Genomic DNA, 26,631 nt, shown 5'->3' on the forward strand with positions numbered 1-26,631 from the left:
AAAGTTGAAAACTAAAATGCATTTTAAAAAATACACAAGGAGGGGCGCCTGGGTGGCTCAGTAGGTTAAGCAGCGGCCTTCCACTCAGGTCAGGAGCCCAGAGTCCTAGGATAGAGCCCAGCATCCGGTGCTCTGCTCAGCAGGGAGTCTGCTTCCCCTGTTCCCTCTGCCTACCTCTCTGCCTACTTGTGCTCTGTCAAATAAATAAAATAAGATAAAAAATACACAAAGAATATAGTTTAAATATTTAATGGAATCTTTTAGGTGAACATTCACGTGACACTGGAAAGCATCAACAGGAAGAGGAAGTTCTGTTTCTGGAGTAGCTGTTATGGTATGATAATGGAATTTGGCCCTTTTAAAATCAACAAATGAGTCTGACGTTTCGGTGAAACTCTTATTAGGAAATTCAACTATTTTCTGCAGAAGCACCATTGTTGCTCTCTTCATCAAAGTGCTTTCTTTGGCCCCTTCATTCAGTTATTTGATCTTTAAAAAAAAAAAAAGGTGTAATAGTTTGAATGCTGACTTAAAAAAAAAGGTTGACTGAAATTTGGAACCAGCATACAATGTCATAATGATATTGAGAAATTAAACACAGTAAAGGAATTTACTGTTTAACCTAATAGTCCAAAGAATAACCCTTAAGAGTTAAGAAGCTCCATTTAAACCCCATAATCTAGCTCAATTCACCAACCACCAGGAAACATAGACAAGCAGTAGAAAGGACTCACAGAACTCAACAAATCCACCTGCCATGCTACCATGTACCATCTAATTCGCTTAGGGTTTGTATCCCTTCGATGCAAATGCAAATACTAAAAATGCAGCAATTAAAATCAAGCCCCATGACTTTTCCTCCCCCTTTTTAGATCCAGCAAGAGCCTGTGACTTACTAGTAATTTCAACATTCTGGAAAATTATTAGATAATGAACGCTACGCAACTCAGTATTGAAAGAAGATCAAGTTCAAAAATCATCATGTAGTGGCCTCGGAACGAAGTTCACAAGCAGCAATTCCTAAAATCTAACAGTGTCTAGAGAATTACAGGGCAGGAAGAAAACCAATGATGCACCAATACCCCAGCCGACTTCGGGCACTGACCTTCACCCAAAATGACCTTTCTCTGGTTCCAAGATAAGTACAGAATCCCAATGCCCGCTACAGGCAGAAAACCCACAATCATGGCTTTACCTACCCCTTCGCTGAGAATCTGGAGAAAAGTTTCTCTCCAGAAAAAAGCTACATTTCCAAATTCAATCAACTGGGTAACTTGGCAGCAACCCCAGACTAATTGCAGAGCTCCCAAACAACCCTCTCTCCTAAGCCTGTCAACTTCACTGGTCAAAGGCAATTGGCAATCACTGAGTCTCTGCTAGCTAGGTCAGGCCGAATCCAGGGAAGCTAAGCGCAAGGGGAGCTTCATACCAACCTGTCGGTGATAGTAGACTGTGTGCCACTCATTGGGGCCCTTGGCGAGAGGTCCTCCTTTTATCCAACTTGCATTTTACAGTAACACCTCCACCCCACCCCCAGTGCTCTGGGATCAGGCCCGACTCCGTAAGGGACACAAAAGTCCAACTCAAAACTCCATTCAGTCATCTAGAACGTCCCACTGGAAGGGGTGGCGGACAGGGGATGTTGGTCGGAGCAAAACAGGTTATTTCCCAAAACAAACCGAGGAAGATTGCCAGAAGGCGAGTTCGAGAGCTAGAGCTCAATCCTCGGGAAGGCACAAGGAGAAAACTTCGTCACGGAGAGAAGTCGGCGAGCCGTAGGGGAAGGGGCCCGGGAATCGCTCCGGGGGCTGGGGCGGGATCAGCTCGGGGCTGGGGTGTCGGCTCCTCCTCCGGAGTCTCGGGGGCCTGCGAGTCCCCGCCGCCGCGGGGCCGGCTGCTCTGCTCTCCGCTCTCTATCGGGGGCTGCCGGCCGCTCGTGGCCGCAGCCTCGGCCGCGTCTCGGGCCGTCCCGCGCCAGGCTCGCGCGGCTCCATGTCCCCGGGCCGGGGGACCCCTCTCGTCTTCCTCGCCGCCCCCACCAGGCTCCGGGCGCTGAGACGACCGCGGGCGCCGGGAGAGGGGGGTCCCTTAGCCTGAGGTGACAGGAACCTGGTCTCTCAGCGCCGCGGGCTGCTCCCCATCCCTGGGAGGCCCGGACTCTTCCGCAGTCGGCACGGGCGGCGGCGGCGGCTCCTCCCCGACGCGCCGGTAGGCGGCCGTTCCCGCGAGGGGCGGGAGGTTCCCGTGCGGCCCGGCCTCTAAGCACCCGCCCCGGAGGTCGGCGGCAGCGGCGGCAGCGCGGCGGCAGCGACCACTCGGAGCGCGGGGCCGGCTCGCCGGGTCCTGGGGCCCTCGCGGGAGCGCGCGCGGCGGGCGGAGGAGGCCGCCGGCGGTGGGGGCCGCGCGACGACCGCAGGCGCGCGCACGGGTTCCGGTTCCGGTTCTGTCTTCCCGGCCCCGGCCGCGTCCAGCGCGAGCTCGAGCTTCCCCTCCCCCGCCGACTTTTTTTGGCCTCCTCCCCTCTGACTTCGGGAAGCCGCCTCACCCGGGATCCCTCCGCGGCGCGCAGGGCCACCCCGCCGCCCTCGCCGCCCTCGGCGCCCGGCCTCCCTCGTCTCCCCCGCGCTTCCCTGCGCGCCAGGGCCGCGCGGACGCCTCCGCCGGCGTCCTGTTTGGGGGAGCGAAAAAGTAGTTCTGCAGGGCGGGGGAAGGGAGGAACCGGCCCACCCCGGGAGTCCCACCCACCCAGCGTCGGCCCCGCGGCCCGGTGAGCGCCGGGGAGCTGTGCTTTGGAGTGTGTCGTGTACGAGCTCGAGCTCGGCTTACCTCCGGACACCGCCAAAGAGCGCTCTCCCGGACCGGAGGCGTCCGGGATGAGAGGCTCTTTGGGAATTACCCCTTGCCCTGGAAACGTTTATTCCTTAATGGAATGTACTTGTTCTTATTTTCTGATAACACCTAAAGACCGCTTGTGACTGATGGAAGCGAAGAGCTCAGGTCCGGGTGCCGGGACACCGTCCCTAACTCAGCATACCCCAGCGAAGGGAGGGTTTGGCCTTGGGCGCTCACCTGGGCACCTGCTGGCCACATCCCAGGGCAGGGGCCGCCGCGCACCACTCCTGGCTGCTGGGGAACATTAAAGGAGGGAGGTGTGTGGGGCTGGGGGTGGGGAGGGCGGTTGCGGGGGAGTGAGTGTGGGAATTGGAGCCAGGATTTCTTGGTATAATATTGCTTTAAGGCTGCTTCTGCCTTGGCAAAATGAAATGTATGATTTCCAAATGGAGAAAGCATGGTGCTTTCCACAGCGACTCCACAAGCTTGCCGTGGGGAGAAATGGGAGCAGCAAGTTAAGTGTATTTATCCAGTACGAAGAGTAGCAGTTCTCTGAAGAGTTCCCATATTTTTTCTTTCTTTCTTTCTTTTTTTTTTCCTACCGGGTACGTTTAGATATCCATCTAGTTTTATGGTTGCATAATTCCATAGTGTAGCAATTTAAGTACCGCATGCAAAAAGTTCAGTTCTGCCTGCCAATGTCAAAGTGACTGTCGCTTTACCTGTTTTCAGACTTAATGGGTTTAAACCTGTATTGGTAGGTGAGGGTTCTCAGCATTTTTGTGGAAATCAAGAGTTAAAGCAAATTTAATAAACAATGGTTGTGGAGAGGGGAAACAGTTACCTCTGAACAATGCTGTTTCTAAAAGTCAACCTGTAACAGTTCAAGGAAAGATCACTATCCCTGAATAGATGCATGAGCTAAGGCTGACGTTAGAACGGGGTAAAAAAAGGAAAAGATAAACAGAGGCCAAAGATGACTCTTTTTATTGCTTGATTTTTTTTTTTTTTTTTTAAGTTCAGGGCACAGCCAGCTAATTTTGTAATGTTTATTTTGGGAAAGAATAGCAGCAGATTAACGTTCCAAACCACTTTCCTAATGATCAGACCAGGATACATCGCCACCTGCTGGTGTACCCTAGCATAATTCTACCCTGAGAACTGAAATTGCGTATTTTTTGCGTATTAACTGAAAAGAGCTCCATCCAGCCACATAAAATGACCAAAATGCAAACTTTATCCCCAAACGTATATCTTCCTTAAACATACTAAATCCTCTTGCCAGATTCTAATAATTTACAGGGTAGGTATGAAATTAATTGGACCCAATGAGTCATCAAATCATGCCTTTAAAAAATGAGTTCTTCTCTTCCCTTCGAGAATGCCTCACTACTTGAGCTTCAGGAATAAAACAAACTGGGAAAATTTCCTAATTCACCTCTCTTCCTTGCATACAAAACCTCTTGGCAGGCTGCTTTCAAGATCTTTCCAAACTTAAGCAGACCCAAAGTTCTAGCTGTGAGCAAAGAAGGCATTTGCTGTGGGAAAGCTTCAGAAGATGGTAAGCAAAGGATTTAATTAAGCCAGTGGTTATTCATTCCAGAACTATTTTTTTCAATGATGAAAATCTCTTTACTCTAAGAGTAAAAACATCCTTGAAAGGCTCTTTAGAGCTCTTGTAGCTCTAGACTCATAAAGGCTATATGTAAAGAATGCCTTCAGGAGAGTCACACCAATCTAAGAGAACACAGTGCCCATGGTCATTAGTCGCTTAACCTAAAAAAAAATGACACTGGTGACACAATCCATGGTGCATGCTTTGAGGTTACCCCCCTCAGAGGGTGGGGGGACAGGGTGGTTATTCTAAACCGTATCTTCATCCGGTTTTTCAACATTTGTTGAGCACCTACTGTATGTCTAACACTGTTCTAGGCATTCTAAACACAGTTCTGAGAGAGCTGAGGACCTTGTCTTCATGAAGCCTATTCAACATCATCATTTTCAAGGCAATGCTCGCGGTGCCTAAGCATCCAACTCTTGGTTTTGGCTCAGGTCATGACCTCAGGATTGTGGGACTGAGCCCACAGGTTGCCAGGCTCTATGCTCAGCAGGGAATCCACTTGAGATTCTCTCTCTCCCTCTACCCCTGGGAGAGAGAAATATAATAAATAATTCAAGGCAGCTACCCAAACAGGTGGCAAAATAAAGAAATTTATTTCTTCCTCTCTCTGGCAATCTTTTCCTGTATGTAGATTGTTGCCCCCGAAAGTAAACAGTTATTAGGAGTGCTTGGTGGTAAGAGCAGATAAGAGGTATTTCACAGATAAGTATAAATATGGATCAACATTTCTACAAGCCAGAAGAATTCTTTTCATTTTACTTCTTGGCAAAACCACAATAAAGATGTAAAGGCAGACTTGGGTTGATAAAAAAGTTTATTTTTATAAAATTTAGTACAAATCTCATTGAAATATAAATCTTTCTTGAGCAGTGTTAGGAATTATTACATAGTAATCCAAAGGCAAATGAGTAAAATACTTCATTTTGTTGGACCATATCACATGTTAATTAGCCCTTCATTTATCTGTGACGTAGAAACCCGGCATCTTAACTGCTGACTCACCTTCATGTCCCATTTTTCTCTCAGGGAGTTTCCTTCATAGTTACTAGTTAAAACATCAAGAAAAGCTGAAATGAACAATTTTTCTTCTCTTATTATTTAGGTTATTCAAATTCCAAAAGACACCCAAGTATATTCCCATCAGAGTACCCCTAAAACAGCAAGATCTGCAATCCCTTCACTTCTGAGGAGTAAAAAGAAAAAAAAATTGGTACCAGATTAAGCCTATTCATTTGTCTGGTATGGAACAGGTTGCACTGTGCCAAAATTCAAGAGCCAGCTTTTTCTTTTTTTAAGCTCCTGCGCCAAGCCACTCTTTTTTACTAGGCTTTTGCTAAAATCAGCATTCCCTAGCATCCAACTTCGACCACAGTTTTGTTGGAAAGACTCTCACCAGCCTTCTGGGGATCCTGATCACAGAAGAAAAGAGACGGAGACGCTACTGTCAGATTATTTCCATGTGCAGCAAACCTCGTTAACCAGATGACAGTCCTTTTAAAAGACCCACTGTTAACATGCCTTGGAAGCTGCTTTTGCCAGAGCAACGATGACTTTATGCAGTTCCAATGCTCCACCACGTCTGGCCACTGACTTCCATTTTCAAGACCACTCATTAAGTTAGTATTACCAGTGACCATAGAATGGGTGGAGACTTTCTACTGACTTAGGCTTAGCCTTCAGTGGCCCCACACATTTGCTCAGTAACTGAGCATACCAATCCCCAGTGGTCTAAATAACATAATACATTAATCAAATAAATAAATAAACAATAAATAAATAAATAATACTTAATTTCTTTTTCCATAAAAGTCCTACATTAAAGATACCCCTTAATAAAATGCCAGTGTTGCTGTGAAATACACAATGGGGTATTTCATTCATTCACACCGGGGTATAAACCCGAGACAAAGAGTACACAAGCGACCTGCCCAATCAATCTGGCAAGTGAGTAGCCAAATTAGTTAAAAGAACCCAGAAAGTATGGATTCCTAATCTCTCGTTCTAAGCTTACATTTCTCGCTTTCCTTGGGTGAGATTAGAGTCTACTGGACTAAGAAATACTTTGTTCCCTTCCAAGACAGCCCTTGTCATATTATATCCACAGAGAAGGGTGCCTTTTTCAGCGAAAAGAAAAGGTAGTTAAGGGATGCCTGAGTGGCTCAGTGGGTTAAGCTTCTGCCTTCGGCTCAGGTGATGATCCTGGGGTCCTGGGATCGAGGTCCTGGGATTGAGCCCCGCATCGGGATCTCTGCTCAGCAGGCAGCCTGCTCCCCCCACCCTCTCTCTCTGCCTGCCTTTCTGCCTCTCTTCATCAAATAGATAATCTTAAAAAGAAAAGAAAAGGTAGTTTAGAGGGCTAAAGGGAATGTATATGAAATTTTAAAAATTAGCCTCATCACCCTGCAGCCAGCACACTTGACTGGTTCTGGTCTGCAGTATGTAGAGCAGAACTGAAACTTGAACTGCCATCTCAAGTACTGTGGAATCCACATGGTAAATCCCTATGGAATTCACTCCCAGTCTCTCATGCCTGGGAGATTAATGCACAAAAGCCCTGAGAATTGGCATGGTTTTCCTGGTAGGGCAGAACCCGTACAACAGGACGTGGTAAATCTGTCCACATCTCATTCATCTCTCATCCAAAGCCCTAGCTCTCTGGTTTTCGTGCAGGAAAGAGTTAACAGGGCAGACCTGAACTCCTGTCCTTGGGAAGGCCCACCTGCAAGGCTGGCCCTTGGCTGGCATCTAGGAACTTCGATTTCAATTTCAGGAGCACCCCCTCCACCAACTGCTGAGAATGGCCCACTGTGCCTAAATTGTTTGTGCAAACAATATGGTACAGCTGAACACCTACCTTCCTGCTGAGAGTCAGGAATTTTGCTCCATGCCGGGCATGGGCCCCAATAAAACACTTGGGCACTGAGCATCTAATGAGCTTCCTTGTTGGATATTTTACACATATGGCCACAAACTGTTGTTAGAGCAATTAAGCACATCCTGGGTGATCCCACTTTTGGAGAGGGCTCTGGAAGCTTGGGCCTGGTTTCCCTTGGACTCCGCCCTAGGCACCTTGTCCCTTTGCTGCTCTCTTTGTACCCTTTCACTGTAATTAATCACAGCTAGGAGCCTGACTACATTCTGAGTCATGGGAATCCTCCAAGCAAAGCACTAAACCTGGGGGTGTCTTGGGGACCCTCAACAGTTGGTATAGGGGGTCCTCAAGAAGTGACCCACCCCCACCGCCAGTTTCACCCCCTCCTTTTCTCTGCTCTTCCCTTTGTGTAAGCATAACCAGTTCCCTGATCTGATACTCAGAATGTCAGACATTTTCTTCCTGAAAGTCCCTCCCTTTATAGTAAATGGGGTGACCTCATTTAAAATTGCTACCTGGAGGGGCGCCTGGGTGGCTCAGTGGGTTAAAGCCTCTGCCTTTGGCTCAGGTCATGATCCCAGGGTCCTGGGATCGAGCCTGCCCCTCTCTGCCTGCCTCTCTGCCTACTTGTGATCTCTCTCTGTCAAATAAATAAAATTTTTAAAAAAAATTGCTACCTGGAGGGGTGGCTGGGTGGCTCAGGCATTAAGCGTATGCCTTCGGCTCAGGTCATGATCCCGGGGTCCTAGGATAGAGTCCCACATCGGCCTCCCTGCTCCGTAGGAAGCCTGCTTCTCCCTCTCCCACTCCCCCTGCTTGTGTTCCCTCTCTCGCTGTGTCTCTGTCAAATAAATAAATAAAATCTTAAAAAAAAAAAAAAATTGCTACATGGAAAGCAGGAATGAGTTTGCTCAGGAGTCAATTCTCAAAGGAATTCTCAAATTCCCTCCTGAGCTGTCTAGCCATCAGGCATCCCAGAGACAAGAGGACCCAGGGACACCAGGAACTAAAAGGAATGCAGCATTGCTCACCTCACAGTGACATACTCACAACTACCACCACGTAGTTTCGTTTTTCTACAACTGTGCTATGGTGGAAGTTCGTGTTTTAATACTGGTATGGGCTCCATTTGCAGACTGACCAAAGGTTGAACTGATAAGGTTTAGCCCTTTTTTGAAACCTAACTTCACTGGAAGCATGGTTCTGTAACACCGTATCTCCGACCTGGGTCCCGCGGCCGACTAACCCTGACCCACTGTCTGGACAAAGTCATGGCTAGTGCGTTTTGAGATGGCCATTCTGCTTCAGCTGTCGCTCCTCGCCCCGCCTGGTTCTCCAGGCATGGTATTTCTTGATGCTTTTCCTCCATGCAAAGCGCCAGATGCTGAACATGAAACACCAAGACACAGCGTACATCGCTACTCCCCCAACCTTCACAAACCACCTGGGCTTGGGGGAGACTAGTTCGCAGAAAAGGAGGCGAGCTCCTACACCAATCCTCACTCCAGTAAACAGGGCCACGAAGAGGAAGTCCACCACATCGCCAGTGAAACTGTGGTAGCGGCCTGTTTCTCGGAGAAACCAGCGCATCTGCAACAAGGGGTTGGTGATCTCACTTCCAAAGAGGACCGCGTTGACCTCTGTGCCTGACTCCCCGAGCACCAGGGCCATGATGATGCCCAGGATACTGAGCGTGTGGTGAGCCAGCATCAGGGGCCCCTCGGACTGGAAGTAGATGCACCAGCCCAAGTCGAAGATGAAGTAGCCCAAGGTGAGACACAGAACGTGCACTTGGAGAGGAGTATTGGGTGAGCCTGAAATAAACCAAGACAAAAGCAAACTGAATGGCTAGACCCTGATGCCTTGCACCAAGGTCCAATTGTTTCCCGAGCTTTCCTGAACCAGGCAGGCACATGCATTTGAGTGACAACCACAAAAGACTAAAAACTAAAACCCGGGTCTTTATTAAGCCCAATTATATCACAGGCCCGGGAAATGCTATTCTGTTGAACCGGATCTCAATGAGTGATCTGAGCACCCAGTGTCCTCTCTACAGAGCAGCATAAAATTGAGCTGTTTTGTCTTTTTAGTTAAAACCCTAAAGCTTCTTTCTCTTTATTTCTTAAAATTGTATTTATTTATTTATTTATTTATTTAACCAATTTTAAAGGTCTGTTTCCAGACTCTTTTAGTTATTCTGCCCTGGATGCCAGATTAATTTCTTAGCGTAATGGGTTAGACTGCCGGGCACTGGTGGCCCTACCTTTCTTGAAAGTGGGCCTTGGAAAGAACCCCAGGAGTTAGTGTATTTCTAGCCCAAGAAAAATGAGTCCAAGAACTCAATGTTCAAATCTCTTTAAAACCTTCATATAAGACATACAGCTTAATAGCAGCTTTCATATCAGCTGGAATAGTTCTGGGAAAACCTCAGAAGCTCAATATAGAAATTTAAGGAAATTAAAAAAAAAAAAAAGGAACCTAAGGAATTAAAAAAACAATCAGATCCTAGGGGACTTCTGGTTGGAATTGTACCCCCCAGATTCTTATGTTGAAGCCCTAATGCCCAACTCATCACAATGTGACTGTATTTGGAAAGAAGGCCTTTAAAGAAGTAAATTAAAATGAGGTTGTTAGGATGGGCCCTTATCCAACATGGCTGATGTCCTTATAAAAGGAGGAGAGTAGGACACAGACACATGAAAAGGGGAGACCATGTGAGGACATGGCAAGAAGGGAGCCACCTGCAAGCAAAAGAGAGAAGCCTCAGAAGAAACCAAACCAGCCAACAACTTGGACTTGGACTTCTAGCCTGCAGAATTGTGAAAAAATAAGTTTCTGTTGTTTATGCTTCCCAGTCTGTGGCATTTTGTGACAGCAGCCCCAGAAAACTAATTCAAGGGGATACAACCTTTTTTATTCTAAGGAGGTAATACTTGCACATCTAGCAGTTTAAAAATCAATATAGGTGCTATAAATAACGAGACACCAATTAAATGATAGGATATGCATAACAAATTATTACATCACAGTTAAGGAGGATAAACAAAGGCGCGCCTGAGTGGCTCAATGGGTTAAGCCTCTGATCTCAGGATCCTGGGATCGAGCCCCACATCAGGCTCTCTGCTCAGCAGGGAGCCTGCTTCCCCCTCTCTCTCTGCCTGCCTCTCTGCCTACTTGTGATCTCTGTCAAATAAATAAATAAAATCTTTTAAAAAAAAAAAAAAAGAAGAAGACTCCCAATACAAATCATAAAGCTAATTATTCTTCAATATTCTCCAATATTGTAAAAATTCTGTGAAAATGTCCCATCCTTTCAAGACTATCCCCCAAATTATAAACCCCTTAGGGAAAAATCCTCTAATGTCTCCCACCTACCTGGGTGGGTAAAAGGCCAAGGGCCATCAATGAAGCCAATATAAGCCGAGAAGCCTATGGAGAGGATTCCATGGGTGAACGTCACCAGCCGGCAGCTCCACTCAAAGCTTCGGTGCTTATTCAGGCGGCAGAAAGAGATGTAGAGTGAGAGCCAGCCCCCCAGGCTGCACAGCACCTGCGGACACAGAGCTAATGCCATCCTATGATGAAAAGACCAAAACCAGAAAAAACAAAGGATGCACCCTAAGAAAACAGCATTGGGTCAATTGTATCATCTTCATTCCTACTCTAGGATAGTACAAAAACATTGCTTTCACTGAAATACTTCTTCCATATCAACACAGCCAAGAATTGTTCATTAAAGCGTGGTTGTGATTCTGATTCCATGTTTCTTAGAGATAACTGATAAAAACCCCTAAACCGAAAACCAGGAACTGCATTCTGAGTTGGTAGACTGCCTGATGATAACATATCATATTGTTACGATGAGTAAATGTCAACAATAACCTGCCAGTGATGACTGACCTTGGATGAACGTGAGTAACACATATTAGATAATGTGTTCACGCTTCAAAAATCCCAATAAGACACTCTCGTGAAAAAAACAGTACCACCACCTGTGGTTTCTGCAAGAGGTCATATGACGCATAGCGGTTTCATGTGGTTTGAAGCTGATACTGACTCAGCTGAAGTTTGGATTTGGGTCACAGGTTTACCAATTAAAATCGAAACTTGAGGTAAACCTGAATAGGGAACTAAACGGAGTCTAGGCATTTCGGAAGGGGAAAAAAAAATCCTAGTTCTGTTCAGTTCTGAAACCCAACTCAAAGACTGACCAAGGCAGAAGCAGAAGGTGTTTAAGTGGGAAAGTTTTGTTTGAGGTATAAAATATATCCTTAAGGCAGTTAATCAGATAAACACCAAAAAAGTCAGAAAGCTACGCTCTGAAATTTTTACGAATGACAAGTATACCAAGCCAAGAATGACTGTAACTGAGTCAATTTAGCCATCCAGGTCTAAAATCTTAAAGTAACCAAAATATTGTTATTAATATTCATTAGCTCCTCTATTGAAAGTACAAATAAAAAAGTCAAAAACATTTCAGATATCTGTCTCATCTCAGCAGGAATTTTCTGCATGGCTACCCTTATTGCTTAACCCTATTCTAACATGTGAAATAGTATCCCTGGACCAACACACTTCAATACACAACCACTCCCCAGAATGCTATCCAGAGGGCTTTACCAAGGTCAAGTTCTGCACAGTGTTCATCTGAAATCAGGTTTCTATTCAAGAAAACAGCAGGTATCAATAACAGTCCTGAGTTCCAATTCTGTCTATGCCCCTAAATCAGAATAAAAGTATGGGCAAATCACTTTCACCTCTTGAGCCTCCATAAAAAAAAAAAAAAAAAAACAAAAAAAAAAAACGGACGAAAACGAAAGAGAGAAGAAAAGAGGATTGAAAATTCTAATCCGGCCCAGTTCTGACAAGGAGTTCTGAGATAAATTTTGTAAAACATCTAGGCCAATTTTCCAGAGCAAGGGCCAGAAATACAAAGTACCCAGAGTGAAAAGAACCGTTCTCGCTTATTTCCTTGTAAATGCCAGGGTCAGCGGCCAGTAATACGGATCAGCTCATTTGGATCTGCTGATTAGTATTTTTAGAGCCCTCTTCCCTGAATCCTAATTCCCTGGCAGAACAGAGGAAACAGTAGTCTATTTACAAACATTTAAATAAAAGAATAGACATTTGTAAGGGGCAGATACAAGTCTGTGACCTTGGGAAAGTCACTCCATCTCTGGATTTCCGCTTTTGTTTCTGTCTTTCTTTTTCTTTTCTTCCTCCCCACCCCCACTTTTGGGTAAAAGAACGGAAGGGTATTGGAGTGGCCGATCCGGCTCAGAATTCCAAGGCTCCCGTCCTCGCTCCTCCCGTTCCAGGGCCAGATTCGGGAGGAGGAGCGCTGGGCGGGCCCACCTGGCTCGCGGCCGCGGAGCAGGCGTGGCTGGGGCGAGCGGCTACCCGGGCGCCCCGCGGGCACCGCGAGCGCCGCTCCCTCCGACTCGCCCACCGCCCGCGGGCCACCGCGCTGTGCGGACCTCCGGCCTCCCGCCCGCCAAGGCCTCCCGCGACCCCGGGCAGGAAGAGCCCCACCCCCACCCCGGTCCCCCGGCTGCCAGGCGGGGCCATCTGCCCGCCTCCTTCCCCGCCAGTGGGCCGGGCGGACCGGGCCGTCCTCGTCCCGAACCCAGCCCAGCGGCCGGAGTGCGGCCGTTCGCGCCGCGCTGTTACCTGGCCGAGCGCGCCGGGAAGCCTCGGGCGCCTCGGCCCCAGAGCTCAGAGCGCGGATTCCTGGAGCAGGAAGCGGCGGAGAGAGGGAGAGAGAACGATGCTCTGACGGCGGCGGAAGAGGAGCCGGGGGTCTGGGGGCACCTTGTGGCTGGGAGGACGGAGCGCAGAACCAGAACCCGAGCTGGACGGGGGAAGTCCCTAAAGGGAGCCGGAGGGTCCTTCTCCAGCGCTCCCGGCTGGGATGGGGGGAGATAGCGGGGTGTGACCTAGTGGTCACGTGAGACCCGCAGGCTGCCTCCCTTGTTTGCGTGTTTGTTTGAATAATTATCCATCCAGTCCCCCGTCCCCGCAGTTTGGGGCCGCCCGTCCAGTCACTGAGGGCTCGCCCCCCTACTAGGCACTGAGTCTCAGTTTCGAAACCAGGACACCAATCACTGATTTGCCAGAAAGGGCTTAGGCCTGGGCATTAGAAATTAGTCCTTTTCCTGACAGCCCTGTTACCAACTTGGCGTAGAATATAAGACTTAAAAATAAACCCGGCTTGGTTACTACTCTGTGTCTTTGGGCAAGTTGCTTAACTTCTCTGTGCCTCGGTTTTCTCAAACCCAGAACCGGGATAGTAGTAATAGCCATCTTATAAGGCTGTTGTGAGAATTTTACACGCTTTACCAATGTAAACTGCTTAGAACAATGGCGGGCCCAAGGAAGTCATTATATAAACGTTAATTATTGTGGGGGCACTTGGGTGGCTCAGTGGGTTAAAGCCTCTGCCTTTGACTGGGGTCATGATCCCAGGGTCCTGGGATCGAGCCCCACATCGGGCTCTCTGCTCAGCGGGGAGCTGTCTCCCCACCCCACTCCCAGCCCCGCCACCTGCCTTTCTGCCTACTTGTGATCTCTGTCAAATAAATAAATAAAATCTTTTTTTTTTAAATGTTAATTATTGTGGTTGGTGACACTTCTGGTAATTCCTTTCTCCTCTTTGAGCTCTATTTTAGTACTAAGGAAAGCCAGCTGGAAGAAATGACCAAACACGTGGCTCACATGGGGTAAAGAGGGTATCTGGATTCGTTTATTAGGATGGGTGACAACGGGATGCTGAGGGACCCAGACAGTCTTAAAAAGCGAAGTCGTTAGGTAGGGATGTGAGCATTTACACCATGGCTGGGGAGTAGTTAATAATCTACTTTTGACATTTATCTTGCTAATCTCTCATGAGTAAGGACCAAACTGTTTTCATCTTTGTTTTTTCTAATACCTGGTAGGAGGCAGATGTGATGAATGTTTGATGGTTGGATGAATGGGAAATGAGCCTGGAAAAGTGTATTGGAAACGACTGGGGCCTAAACCTTGCTGATCTTCTACACCATGTAGGATGTGTCTTCCAAATGCCCTTGTAGGCTGTATCTTGAAGAGTATAATTTAGCAGGCTTAATGTGGGGGCCAGGAATACATATCTTTTAAAACATAACCCACAGGTCATTCAGATACTAGTCACATTTAAGAACCACTGCTGTCAGAGGACCTTAAGTGACTCTGATGCCAGCCTGAGAAGCCAGGCTGAGGCATCTTATGATGTGGGTAATAGGAAGCCTCTGATGTTATTGGGCAAGGGGATATAATGTTACCATGTTCTCTAAGCCCTTGTTACTCAGTGTGGTCAGTAGTCCAGCAAAATCTGCAGCTCCTGAGAGTTTGTTAGAAACACAGAATCTCAGAATTCCAATGTGTAACCAAAGTTGAGAATCACTGCTATGCACTCAGCGGAAGTCCCTGTAAGGCGAATGGAGAAGACAACCTGCTTCAAATGGGTTGGAACAGACCAGATAAGAAGTAATGAGAGCCTGGAGAAACAGAACAGGGAAGGATCCATTTCCCTGAATGGAAAGTATGCAAATATCAACTCTCCCCATTTGCTTTTAATTGTTATAGTAGTTTTCTTCTTCTAGCATCTGGATTTGGAAGTATTTTCTTGGTGCCACCATTTTCTAGGGAAGAAAGGCGTACTAAAAGGCTCTAGGGGTCTAAAGTCTGGCGGATAAATGCCAGTTCTTCTGTTGGAGCCTTTATTGAGCCTTTATTTTATCCTCATGCAAGCTTCATTACCTTGGATTAAATTTACTTATATATGTTTGGCCATAACCCTTGTTCTACCAAATCAGATATTTCTCTACAGTGGCACCCCTTCCCCCGCAAGAAGTTCTGGGCTATAAGGGAGAGCAGGGAATAGGAAACTCTCCACCAATTTATTGGAATAATAATGACAATAATTGTGATCATAATCACAATAATAACAGTCAACACTTATTGTACCAGGCACTGTTCCAAGCACTTTACATACATTATTAACATTTAATTCTCACAGGTCTATGAGATGGTTACTGTGGTTATCCCCATTTTATAGGTGAGAAACTAAGGCACAGAGCAGTCAAGGAACTTGCTCAAGGTGACATGATTAGTAGGAGGCAGATTGGAGTATGAACCCAGGCAATATGGCTCTGGAGGGCATGGTCTCAACCACCAAGATATACTGCCTGCCCTTGACTAGAAGAACCCCCTATAGATGTGTACTGTATTATTAGGTATTCACAGCTCCTAGCCTCGGTGAAGGGCACTAAAAGTCATTCAAAGGTTTAAAAAAAGAGAGAGAGAACTTAATTTTCAAAAATCTTAATTGCCTATTATGTACTAGGCACAGCGCTGGGGCTTTTTTTTTTTTAAGATTTTATATATTAATTGGCATAAGCAGGTAGAGGAAGAGGGAGAAGCAGACTCCCCACAGAGCTGGGAGACTGACACAGGGCTGGATCCCAAAGACCCTGAGAACATGATCTAAATGAGCCACCCAGGTGCCCCAGTACTAGGCACAGTGCTAATCATGGAGATAAAGAGAAAAAGAACCTCAACTTTAAGGAGCTTCCCACAGTCTAGGTGAAGCAGAGGAATCAGCAAACACAGTACATAAAGATAGCAGGTGCATGCAGAGTGTACAGGGAGGAGGGGCACTGAGCCTGAAACCCAGGGGCTCAGAGCAGGATTCTTTTTTTTTTTTTTTAAGATTTTATTTATTTATTTGACAGACAGAGATCACAAGCAGACAGAGAAGCAGGCAGAGAGAGAGGAGGAAGCAAGCTCCCTGCTGAGCAGAGAGCCCGATGTGGGGCTCCATCCCAGGACCCTGGGATCATGACCTGAGCCGAAGGCAAAGGCTTTAACCCACTGAGCCACCCAGGCGCCCTCAGAGCAGAGACTCTTAACTTGAGTCCTGGAACTAAGCTCATTCTCTGAGTTTCACCACAATTCCTTAGCGTTGGAAGCCCACAGCTGGGCCCACCACTGTTGAGTCAACTAAAAATTGAAGTATGCAAATTTTGAAAAGTAGCGGAGCAATTCTTCTTTTTTGTTTTTGCCTGGACAGTGACTGGTTTTTGCCCATAGATTCTCTTGTGCCTAATTAGCTGCTGAGGAAGCTAACCAACCTTTGGTTAAACTTTGCTGGAATTTTATAGAATCATGCATATGAGAAAAGTAAATTAGGTCCTGCTCCCAGGTTTGACTGTTAAACAGTGGTCCAAGACAGTGGATAATGGAAGCTACTGGAAGCTGAGCAGTGAGGTTACAATTCTACATTTCTTTCATAGAAACCGTGGCCGAATAGCCCAGAAATTGACCCTCCTACACAGACTCAACTGATCTTTGACAAAGGAGCTAAGGAAATACAAAGGAGAGAAGACGGTGTTTTCCACACATGCTGCTGGAACAACCAAACATCCACATGCAAACCCCCCCCCACCAAAAAAAACAAAAAACAAAACACATCAAGACACGGACCTTACACCCTTCACAAAGATGAACACCCACTCAAAGATGAATGGATCATAGACCTGAATGTAAAATGCAAGACTGAAACATTTCAGGAAAAGAACACCTAGATGATCCTGGGTATGGTAATGTTTTTTTAGAAACAACAACAAAGACACAAGCCATGACAAAAATAATGGGTAAGCTGGACTTCATTAAAATTAAAAAGGTCTGCTTTGCCAAAGACAAATTCAAGAGAATTAGAGGACAAGCCATGGACTGGAAGAAAATATTTGCAAAAGACACATCTGATAATGGACTTTTATCCAAAATAGAGTACTCTTAACATTTTCTTAACATAAGAAAATAACCTGATTAAAACATGGGCCAGTGACCTGAAAAGACACCTCACCAAAGAAGATATACGGATGGCAAATAAGCACACGAAACGATGTCCCACATCATGTCATCAGGAAAATGCAGATGAAAACAGCTGGGCTACTACTACACACCTATTAGAATGACCAAGATCCAAAACGCTTGGTGACACCAGCTGCTGGCAGATGGGAGCAACGGGAACTCCACACACTGGTGGGGGTGCAAAATGGTGCAGCCACATTCTGTTGGAAGACAGTTTGGAAGCTTCTTACAAAACAAAATATACCCTTACCATATGATCCAGCAATCACGGTCCTCGGCATTTACCCAAAGGAATTAAAAAACTTCTGTCCACATCAAAACCCCACACAGAGATGTTTAGGGCAGCTTTCATCTTAATTGCCCAAACTTGGGAAGCAACGAAGATGTCCTTCAGTAGAGGAATGGATACATAAACTGTGGTGTATCCAGACAATAGAATATTATTTATTCAGTGCTAAACAGAAATGAGCTATGAAGCCATGAAGACATGGAGAAATTTTCAATGCATATTGCTAAGTGAAAGAAGCCAATCGGGAAAGGTTATGTACTATGATTCCAACTATAGGACATTCTGGAAAATGCAAAGCTATTAGAGACAGTAAAGAGATCCGTGGTTGCAGGTTGTAGGAGAGAGAAGCGAACAGGTGGAGCACAGAGGATTAGGGCAGTGAAAATACCCTGTGTATTACAAGGATGGGTATAGGTCATTGTGTTTTTGTCCAAACCTGCAGCGCATGCAACACCAGGAGTGAGCTCTAAGATGAACTGTGAACTTTGAATAATCACTGTATGTCAATGTAGATTCTTTCTTGGTTAAAAAAAAAAAAAAAAAGTACTTTCTAGTAGATGATGGGGGAGGCTATGTATGTGAAGGGGCGGGGATGTATGGGAAATCTCCGTACCTTCCTCTCAATTTTGGTGTAGATCTAAAACGGCTCTAAAAAAATAAAACTTTTTTAAAGATGAAATGAATGAAAATCAGTATGTGGTTTGTACCCATCCAGCGATGGAAAAGAAAGAAAGGAAGGAAGGAAGGAAGAAAGAAAGGGAGAGAAAACCAGCATTATGGACAATGTAACTACCCATGGGCTCCTGGGTCACAGAGCTGTCCCTTTATAGATTTAAATGAGTCCCAAAGGCTCCTCTTGTTGTCTCTTGGCCGCATACCTAGTCCCTTCCAACTGGATCTTTTCTTGAGACAGCAACCACTACAAGTTGGCTTCCTTCTTCAGCTTTGTGACATGAAATATTAGTCTGAATATAAGGCCCAAACACCGGAAACAGTTAAGTCTTAATTATTTACATAGAGATTTTGCACTTAGATATTGTTCACAACAAATGTTTCATCCCAATTTCAGTGTTTCCCCATGAGCCATGACATTTTTGAAGGGCCTCCCTTTCCCACAGGTCATCCTTCAGGAATGGTAGCTATTGAAATTTTTATTAACCTAAGAAAAACCACCGGGAGAGCTTCCTGGTCCCTCAGCCCCTCAGCAAAAGTCACAGTGCATTCAAAAGCCAAATATATTTGATTATTGGATTATGCTTTCCTTTACATACCTGTTGCTTCCCATTGTGAATATTTAATAGTTGACCTTCAGGATATCTGCAATATGAGCTTTTCAGCCTCTGCCTCCAGCTTTAAAGTCTGAATGACTTGGTCTTAAACATTTAACATCCTCCCACTTAAAAATCTTCTCCCTTTCAACCAGTTTCCTGCTACTCTGCCCTCAAGATAGTTCTGTCAAAAAGAGTAAGAACCCTGAACTCTTTGAAGCCCTGTATTAATGTATGTATGTCATCTTTAGCATATCAGTCCGGGGAGTAACAGACTTAATATACCAACCTGAAACATTTTCCCCCTTCCCATTTTTTTTTTTTAAAGTAATCTCTGCACCCAGTGTGGGGTTCGAACTGGCAACCCTGCGATCAGGAGTTGCATGTTCTACTGACTGAGCCAGCTGGGTGCTCCCCCAATCCCGTTTCACTACATGCACTCCTATCCCTCCCCTCAAGAAAAGACACAGAACAATGATCTAAACCTTTTCTTATCAATAGTGGAATCATTTATATCATAACTATACAAATTTATTTAGGAACAGAGAGATTCCTTAGAATCTCAACATTTTCTTGGATATACAGTCTTTTTTCTTTTCTTTTTTTTTTTTTTCCCTAAAAAAAAGTTACCATTGCTGGAACGGCTTCATGTTGCTTCTCTACACACTGGCCCACAAAGAAGGAGACTAGAGATAATGTTCCCGAGAAGTCAACAAACATTCCCAGCCCATGTGGGAACTCTTCTTGTGGAAGCTAGCACAGTATTTCACACTTTGGCATTTTTTTTCCTTTCTTTCTCTTTTTTTAAAAAGGAGATAAAATATTACAGAGATATCTTCAAAATTCACACCTGAGTTAAACATTTTGCTGGAAAATTCCACATGATGGAGGGAAGGTAGCTGCAAACACAGGAAGGGGCTATATACAGGGAATCTGCCAACATAATCGTTACATGTTTGCTTTTGTGTTCCTCCTCCTGCAGCCGGGAGGGCGGGGGCGGGGGGGGGGGACCAGATAAGGACAAGGAAGGAGAGAAGGAATAACACTCCTGAACTCTGGAGCAGGTGTAGCACACGGAAGAGCACCTATGGGCAGAGAAATGCGCCCAGGGGACTGAGGGTGGCTCGGCCTTCTGTTAAAAGGAGGGAACCTGGAAAAGGCCATCATGAGTGGATTCGGTTCTAGAAAAGGGGTCGGGGCTACAGAAAACCTGGAGTAAAATGAAGATTCGGTCGAAAAGGTTTGCTCAACAGAAAGCATCCAGGATTTGGTGGAGACATCAGATTCCAATCTTTTCACAGAATTTAGAGATCAGTTCAGCGATTGTGGCCAAGTTCAGAGTCAAGCCATAATCTCTTCCTCTGGTTGTTTGGCACACCAGTCAAACCACTGTCCCCAGAAGCCCATGGATGAGTTGGAAAATAATGACAAGGTATCCTTTCTCGGAAAGACGACTGCCACAGGGAAACCATGGGAAGTATTTAGAGCTAGAGGGTTGGAGCATGGGGAAAGAAGGTGAAAACAGGGAACACCTCGGGGAGAGGGGGAATGTGTTTCAAGAGCACTGGGAGCCAGCACATGGTTTAGTCACAGTTTGGATCTCTGGAGGCCCTCACACCTGAAGAACCAAGAACTTGGGATGGCAGTGGGGATTCTCTTCCACTCTTCTGACAGTAATCTGTCCATTCAGAGAGGGCATGATTCCCTTCCTTCCAGGGGGGCATACAGGGCCAGGTGGTTTCCGAGAAACTTTTTGGTCTCAGTGGAGGTAGGTGGGATGATTCCATCGGTACCAAGATCTGGAAGGAAGGAAAAGCAAGTCAACCATAAAGCTGCTAATGGTTTGAGGGAAGAGGCGAATGGGCAGTGAACTCCTAACAGGAATATGGGGTTTCTTTCTGGGGGTCATGAAAACATTCTGGAATTGGATTATGGTGATGGTTATAGAAAATTGTGAAGACACTAAAATCCAGGCATCGCACGTTTTAGATTGTAATTTTTATGGTGTGTGACTTCTATCTCAAAACGTTTTTAAAACATACATTATATAGATTTTTCCTTCTTTTTTGGTGGGAGTGGTTGAGGAGTCCCAATATTTTGCACTGTGCACCTGTAGGCCAGTAAGAGCTGGCTGCCTTTGCTGAATGGCCTGGTTTTGGTCAAGTGGATTAATCTCTTCCCACAAGGTAACGTCTAACTTTCAAACCTCTGCTTTGTTCTGAGTCAGGGAAGACTCCCTCAAGGCACCTGCTCTGAGAATAGCTTTTAGAGCAGACTCTTGGGCCCCCGAGGCCGCTGCCCTCACTGCCTCACAGGCAGGCACTCCAGACGGGGAACAGCAAAGCTTCCTCTCTCCTGTCAGCCACACGGACAGCTCCGGCTCACAGGCTCATGTCAGAACACCCCGAGAACAGGGTTCCTGGCAGGAAGTGGAGCACTCCGAAGCCCACTGAAGGACCTGGTCCTTTCTAATAGGAGTGTTTGGAAATTTCCACCCTCCCAGTGAGGATGGAAATTTTGGCTTTGTTGACATCAGTTCCTTGCCAGGACTGCTCACTGGCTGAAGTTTCTCTTTAAAGCCCACTCCCTAGGGATATGGTCCAGCCTGGCTCTCCACTCAGCCCCCCACCCCCACCCGTCTCCCCACTCCCCTTTCCAGTCCTGTGACAAGCTTTCTTTTCAGAGGTATGGACCCAACATCTCACATGTCCCTTGACCCTGCTAGAATGTCACGGAACTCTCTCCTCCACCTTACCCCGAAGAGTTAAAACTGGAGGAGCTCACTGCCACTTTGGAGTTATTTTGAGATGCAGTGGGGCTGTTGGCGTGGAGTCCGGAGCCAGGAGACGAAGGCCTGCTGTTGTTCCCAGGGGAACAGGATGACGTTACTGAGGATGAACAGAGGCAAAAAAACAAGGGGAAAATAATGCTGCTGGGTCCTGGAACCTCCTGACATGGCCCTCAGACATGTCTCCCCAGAGAACTCCCACTCCTCCCTGTGTCCCACCCATCTGCCCACTCCGGGGACATTAGCTTCAACACCCGGCCCCAGAGGGCTCTCATCATAAATGCTCTTCCCAGCACGGACCCTGGAGAACGGTGTGGCTGGTTCTGCAGGTCCAAGACTTGCCAAATGCAAAAGGACAGATGCCAAAATCATCCTACTCCAGGACACACCCTGGGCTGGGCATACGTAGCCCCAGACCAAGAGATGGGAGGGGCCCAGAACAAGGGCTCTCGGAAAGGAGGGGAGGAGAGAGAGAACAGTGAACAGAGGAGGGAAAGAGAATCTGAGAGCACAGCCTCTCCGGTGTGCCCATTTCCACAAAAAAGATGCACAGTCTTCTAGAAAGAGCACAGCCAGGAGAGAGGAGACCCAAGTCTCGGTTCCTGGCCATTCACTAACCCTGGCCCGTGGCGCCTTGTTTCACTTCCCCAAAACACATTTTTGTCTTCTGGAAATGGCAGATTTGGATTCTCGTTTTTGGATTTCCCAAACAGTGTTCTGTGAGTAAGGTGACAGATAGCTTACCATCCAAGCAAGCCAAGGGACTTTGAGGAATGGGAAGCTGGGCTCTCGATCATTAGGTCAGGACAAGAGGCAGACACTGACTGCCCTGGGCACATCCAGACAGATGGTCACCTTCCTCGTTCTTTGAAAGGCTCTACGTACTTTTTGAAAAGTAGAGTTCTATAGGAAACTGGCTTGGAAGACCCTGCCTTCCATACAGCTCCTTCAGGGCTGTTAAGTGCACTCTGGTGTGGAGAAGTGTGGCAAATGAGACAGAAAGCAGACGCTTTCAACTTGGCTTCTTCAGCATTTCCCAAACTCACTCGATGGTGGAACCCTTCTTTTCTAGCACAGATTTTCATAGCCTTCGAAAGACATTTAAGGAATGCTGACCTAAGCAGTTATTGTTCACCTCTACTGTCCCCCTGTTGAAAGGGCTTCTGGAGCTATTCAGAAACCCCATGGCAAAGCTCACCTGTTCCAGGCATGGTGCTGTGGACAGGAGGGACAGAGAGGGGACCCAGAGATCCAGAGGGAGAGACCTGAAAGGCAACAGAAGCTTGTAAATGTCTGTGTCTGCTCCCTTGTCCGAACTTGAGTGCTTCTCCCAGGGTGCTGGGCCCCCAGAGTGCAGACAGCAGGGCTCAGCTTTCTTGATGACTGCTTTGTTCCAAACCTACGCTCTATCCCGCTTCCACAAGAAGGCCTCCGGACCATGTGCAGCTTCAGCTCCAGCTCCGGCCTGCTCTGGCAGGGGCCTGCTGCTGAGACCAGGCCCTGTCCTCCCTGCTGTGGTCCCTGGCAAGGCTCTTCAGCATGGCGGTGCTGAGTGCTGGGTAACAAGAGGTGCCACCTCTGGACTCCTGCTGGGGCAGACACTATCGGTTGGCTAGATGTTCGCCAGTCCCCAGTCCTTTTATTTTTCTTTCTTCTTCTTCTTCTTCTTCTTTTTTTTTTTTTTAAATAAAAGATCCCTTTGCTCAGGGCAGCAGAGCCCAGCTCTGACAACCCTGTTCCAGGCTTCCCAGTCTGATACAGGAGAGGACCCTCCACTCCCCAGAAAAAAACTGGAGGGGGGGGTGCTGAACTTTGGACCCTGAAACTGTTCATTTGGTCCTGGAGACCTCACAGCTTCATCAACTCTGAGATTGGGAAGGGACTTAAGAGGATTCAGTTTAAACCCTTGAGATTAACTACCTTAGCACAACCTAGAACAAGATGTAATAGAAAAAGAATGGACTTGGGGACCCAGCAGATCGAGGGGTGAGACCCTGATTTCACCATAATGCTCCATGTGACTTTGGGCAAGTGACCTAACCCCACTGAGATCTGGTTTTCTCATCCACAAAACAGAGGTAATACCTCCCTTATATTTCCTTTTAATTAAGATTTAATAAGATAACGTCCATAAAGCTTCCAATTCAACGCCTGGCAAAGAGTGCCAGGTTTGTTAAATGCTCGTTCCCTTCCTCCCTGAAGGAAGCCGTCCACCGTCTCTGGACACTGTCCTTTCTTCATTTGAGCTGGAGTCGGCGTACCTCGCCTCCCCTTCATTCTTCTCACGCCGATAGGAGAAGGTCCGATCGATGTTTTCAAAGGACGCTGGAAAGAAGTTCTGCTCGGGGGAGCTGGGATTCCTCCCCTCCCTGGTTTGGATCATCCCTTCGCAACAGGATGCAGCATGTACTCATTTCCCAACTAATCAGCTACAGTTCTCCTGTCTTCACTTACCTGCCCGTTTACAAGAAGCCTCCTCAGTAGGCAGGGGGCCCACGAAGGGTGGGGACAGGTGTGAGGCCCCGTGGTAAGAGATGTTATCAACCATCTCTCTCCCTCTCCTCCTCCTCCTCCCCTCCCTATTGGCACACCCATGACATTTGTTGTTGTTTTAAAATAAATAATGTATTTAGTCACTGTGACCAGCTTCTTCTGTTTCCTTCTGGAGGCAGGCTACGCATATGTAAGCAGATATATATATCTTGGTAAAAATGGCTCCCCCTTTTTAATTGTTTATATAAATGGTAGCATTCTGCCCACAGTGGTTGGTACCATATCTTTTTTTTTTTTTTTGGCTTAACTGTATATCCCGGAGATCATATCAGAGCAGAAGAAACTATGTCCTAGCCCCAACGAGGCTGTCCCCAGGAGACTTGAGGAGCAGCAGAGTCAGAACACTTTGTCTCTCTGCTTCCTTTATAACATCACGAGCATGAACGGTCATTACTTATTTAACATCTTTCTCCGGAACTAGGCTGCTGGCTTCCCAGGGGCAGTATGATGCCTGTGGCATTCTACTACCATGTCTGCTACTATGCCTGGAACTTTGCAGGTGCTCAGTCAATACTTGTTGCCTGAACGATGAGAAGGAATCAGGCCCCTGCCCAGCTCCTCTATGCTTCCCACTGCTTTTCTCCATGTGGGTGTCCTGGGTTGGGGTTGAACCAAAATGAGGACCTACCTCCCCTAGCCCCGTGTTTAAAGATTTCAATGCTCCTCTGCCGTGGTTCCATTTCCTTAATGTGCCTGACAGAACCTCACCCCCACCCCGCCCAGCACTCCAGCCTCCTCATTCTCCCTCCCTGGGTTCCAGCCCATTCCAGCCTGCTACGCTTCCTTTTTCCACCCTGCCCAGCCTCAGGGCCCTCGTAGACACTCTTTCCTCTGCCTGGAATGTTCTTCCCTGCACTCTCTCCTCCCTGTGCACCCCCAACCCCATGACTGTCTACTTATGCTTCTGCCATTAGTTTGAGCGTCATTCCTCAGCAAAGCCCCTGACACCCTGGCCTAGGTTAGATCCTCTAAATCCTACCTCTCCTCTGGAGATTTCATCCCAGAGAGCCTTTGTTCAATGTCTGCTTTCCCTGCCAGACTGCCAGCAGAGAGATCTCAGGCATCCTGTGTACCACCGTGTCCCGGTGCCAAACATTTGGTGGGTATGCAATAAATATTTAAGAAAGGAACCATGAATGAATATCATGTTGCCTCCAACTTCCAATTTTCAGTGGTTCCCTAGAGCTTGCAGGGTAATTTAGTATCTATGGCCCATCGTGAGCCAGCCCTCATCAACCCCTCTCAGTCCCCAAGCCTTCGCTTCAGCCAGATGGAAGTGCTTGTGATTCTCCAAATGCAGCATGTTGTTTTATAATTCTGTACCTTCTCACAGATGGTTCCTCCAGCCTGGGGTGCTGTTCTCACAAACTTCTAATTTGTTCTGCAAACAGATTAGGGGGTCAGCCCTCCCAGACCCCATTCTAATTAGAGTGGTTTTGATCCGTGTTCTTCTGGGCTCCCAGAGCCCTCCCAGAGGGGTTCACTGCCTCTTCACATCTTCACCACCATGTCTTGCCTCTTCTGGAGACTCCTTCTTAGTGTCTTCCCTTGATCCTCCTCCTGTACCTGTCTCTCAGATGCTGGTGATCCCTAAGGTTAAGATCTAGACTTTTCTCTTGGCTCCCCTGTACAAACTCCATAACTGAACTCCTCCTCCCCCAAGATTTCAACCACCACCTTATGCTTATGACTCCCGGATCCATGTCTCCATCTTGACCTTCTCTACTGACCTTCTGACCCATAATTCCAGGTACCCAAAAACATTCCCACTTGGGTGTCCCACAGGCTTCATTGTACCTTATAAGGATATAAAGAACAGGAATCATCACTTCCTCCTACTCCCAAATCAGCTCGTCCCCTTGTGTTTGCTTGTCACATCAATGGCATAACTCCTGCCCCATCAGCCCAACCTGAATGCCAAGAGTCAGCTGAGAGTACTCCCTTTCCTTCATCATTCTCCCTGCCCCCCACCCAATCTCCCATTCATTACCCAAGACCTAATAAGTCTACCTTCTAATTATCTCTTGAGTCTCTCAGAGCCCCTCATTCTTACCCGCTAGCTTTGTTTCGGCCCTCAATACCTCTCTCCTGGATAATTGCAGACATATCCTTGCTGGTTTCCCTACAACCAGTCCTCTGTCTCCCAAACCACCTTTTACGCTGCAGGCACATCTGATGGTGCCAATGGTCTGCTCAAAATCCTTCAGACTCCTCTAAGTCTTCGCAGTCCTTGGCATTGCTCATAGTCGCCTCAGTCTGGCCTTGCTTGCCTGTCTAGCCTCATCTTTCAACATCCCTCACAGGACAGGTGGTTACCTACAGTTCCGGGGACGTGTCATGCATTCATTCTCTCTGCTCCATCCTGCGGTTCCCATACTCTCCCGCATGAGAACTCCACCCCACCCTTATTTGCCTCTTCACTCCTTGTCCTTTTAGACTCAGCTCAGGTATTAATTATCTCCTTGGGGAAGCCTTCTCTAACCACTACCTTGCAAGGCTTTGTTCCCTGCAACCCCT

General features: G+C 46.9%; 3 protein-coding genes across 7 annotated transcripts in view; all 3 read right to left on the bottom strand.

The window, feature by feature from the left end:
* ARHGEF12 (Rho guanine nucleotide exchange factor 12) overlaps positions 1-1,520 on the bottom strand; it is a 145,332-nt gene extending 143,812 nt beyond the window's left edge. For all 4 annotated transcript variants that reach the window (XM_059415324.1, XM_059415334.1, XM_059415317.1 and 1 more), the window contains exon 1: positions 1,434-1,520. In XM_059415324.1, the coding sequence (XP_059271307.1) occupies positions 1,434-1,465 (32 nt within the window). In that variant the 5' untranslated portion in view covers positions 1,466-1,520. The remainder of the gene's footprint in view (positions 1-1,433) is intronic.
* A 3,729-nt stretch (positions 1,521-5,249) lies between these two features.
* TLCD5 (TLC domain containing 5) lies at positions 5,250-13,450 on the bottom strand. Of its 2 annotated transcripts, none has more exons than XM_059415354.1 (3): positions 12,996-13,450; positions 10,701-10,889; positions 5,250-9,139 (listed from the first exon to the last, which is right to left on the bottom strand). In XM_059415354.1, exon 3 carries the CDS (start codon positions 9,033-9,035, stop codon positions 8,601-8,603), a length of 435 nt encoding a protein of 144 aa, XP_059271337.1. In that variant the 5' UTR covers positions 9,036-9,139; positions 10,701-10,889; positions 12,996-13,450; the 3' UTR covers positions 5,250-8,600. The 2 variants fall into 2 exon arrangements, with proteins under 2 accessions (XP_059271337.1, XP_059271328.1); XM_059415345.1 differs by having other exon boundaries at positions 10,701-10,900; positions 12,996-13,077.
* Positions 13,451-19,322: 5,872 nt separating this feature from the next.
* Positions 19,323-26,631, bottom strand: part of POU2F3 (POU class 2 homeobox 3) — a 76,673-nt gene continuing 69,364 nt past the window's right edge. Inside the window, exons 11-13 of the mRNA XM_059415369.1 lie at positions 22,760-22,826; positions 21,529-21,661; positions 19,323-20,572 (exon numbers count right to left, since the gene is read on the bottom strand). Of these exons, the coding sequence (XP_059271352.1) occupies positions 20,533-20,572; positions 21,529-21,661; positions 22,760-22,826 (240 nt within the window). The 3' untranslated portion in view covers positions 19,323-20,532. The remainder of the gene's footprint in view (positions 20,573-21,528; positions 21,662-22,759; positions 22,827-26,631) is intronic.

Source organism: Mustela nigripes, chromosome 1 (assembly GCF_022355385.1).
Source record: "Mustela nigripes isolate SB6536 chromosome 1, MUSNIG.SB6536, whole genome shotgun sequence".
NCBI classification, from domain to species: domain Eukaryota; kingdom Metazoa; phylum Chordata; class Mammalia; order Carnivora; family Mustelidae; genus Mustela; species Mustela nigripes.

What these genes read in the sequence shown, in the direction of transcription:
- TLCD5 (XM_059415345.1), bottom strand. Translation starts at nt 10,899, where the DNA reads ATGGCATTAGCTCTGTGTCCGCAGGTGCTGTGCAGCCTGGGGGGCTGG. An exon ending in TTGGCCTTTTACCCACCCAG is followed by an intron (nt 9,140 to 10,700) that starts GTAGGTGGGAGA and finishes GGTTTATTTCAG; the next exon opens with GCTCACCCAATACTCCTCTC.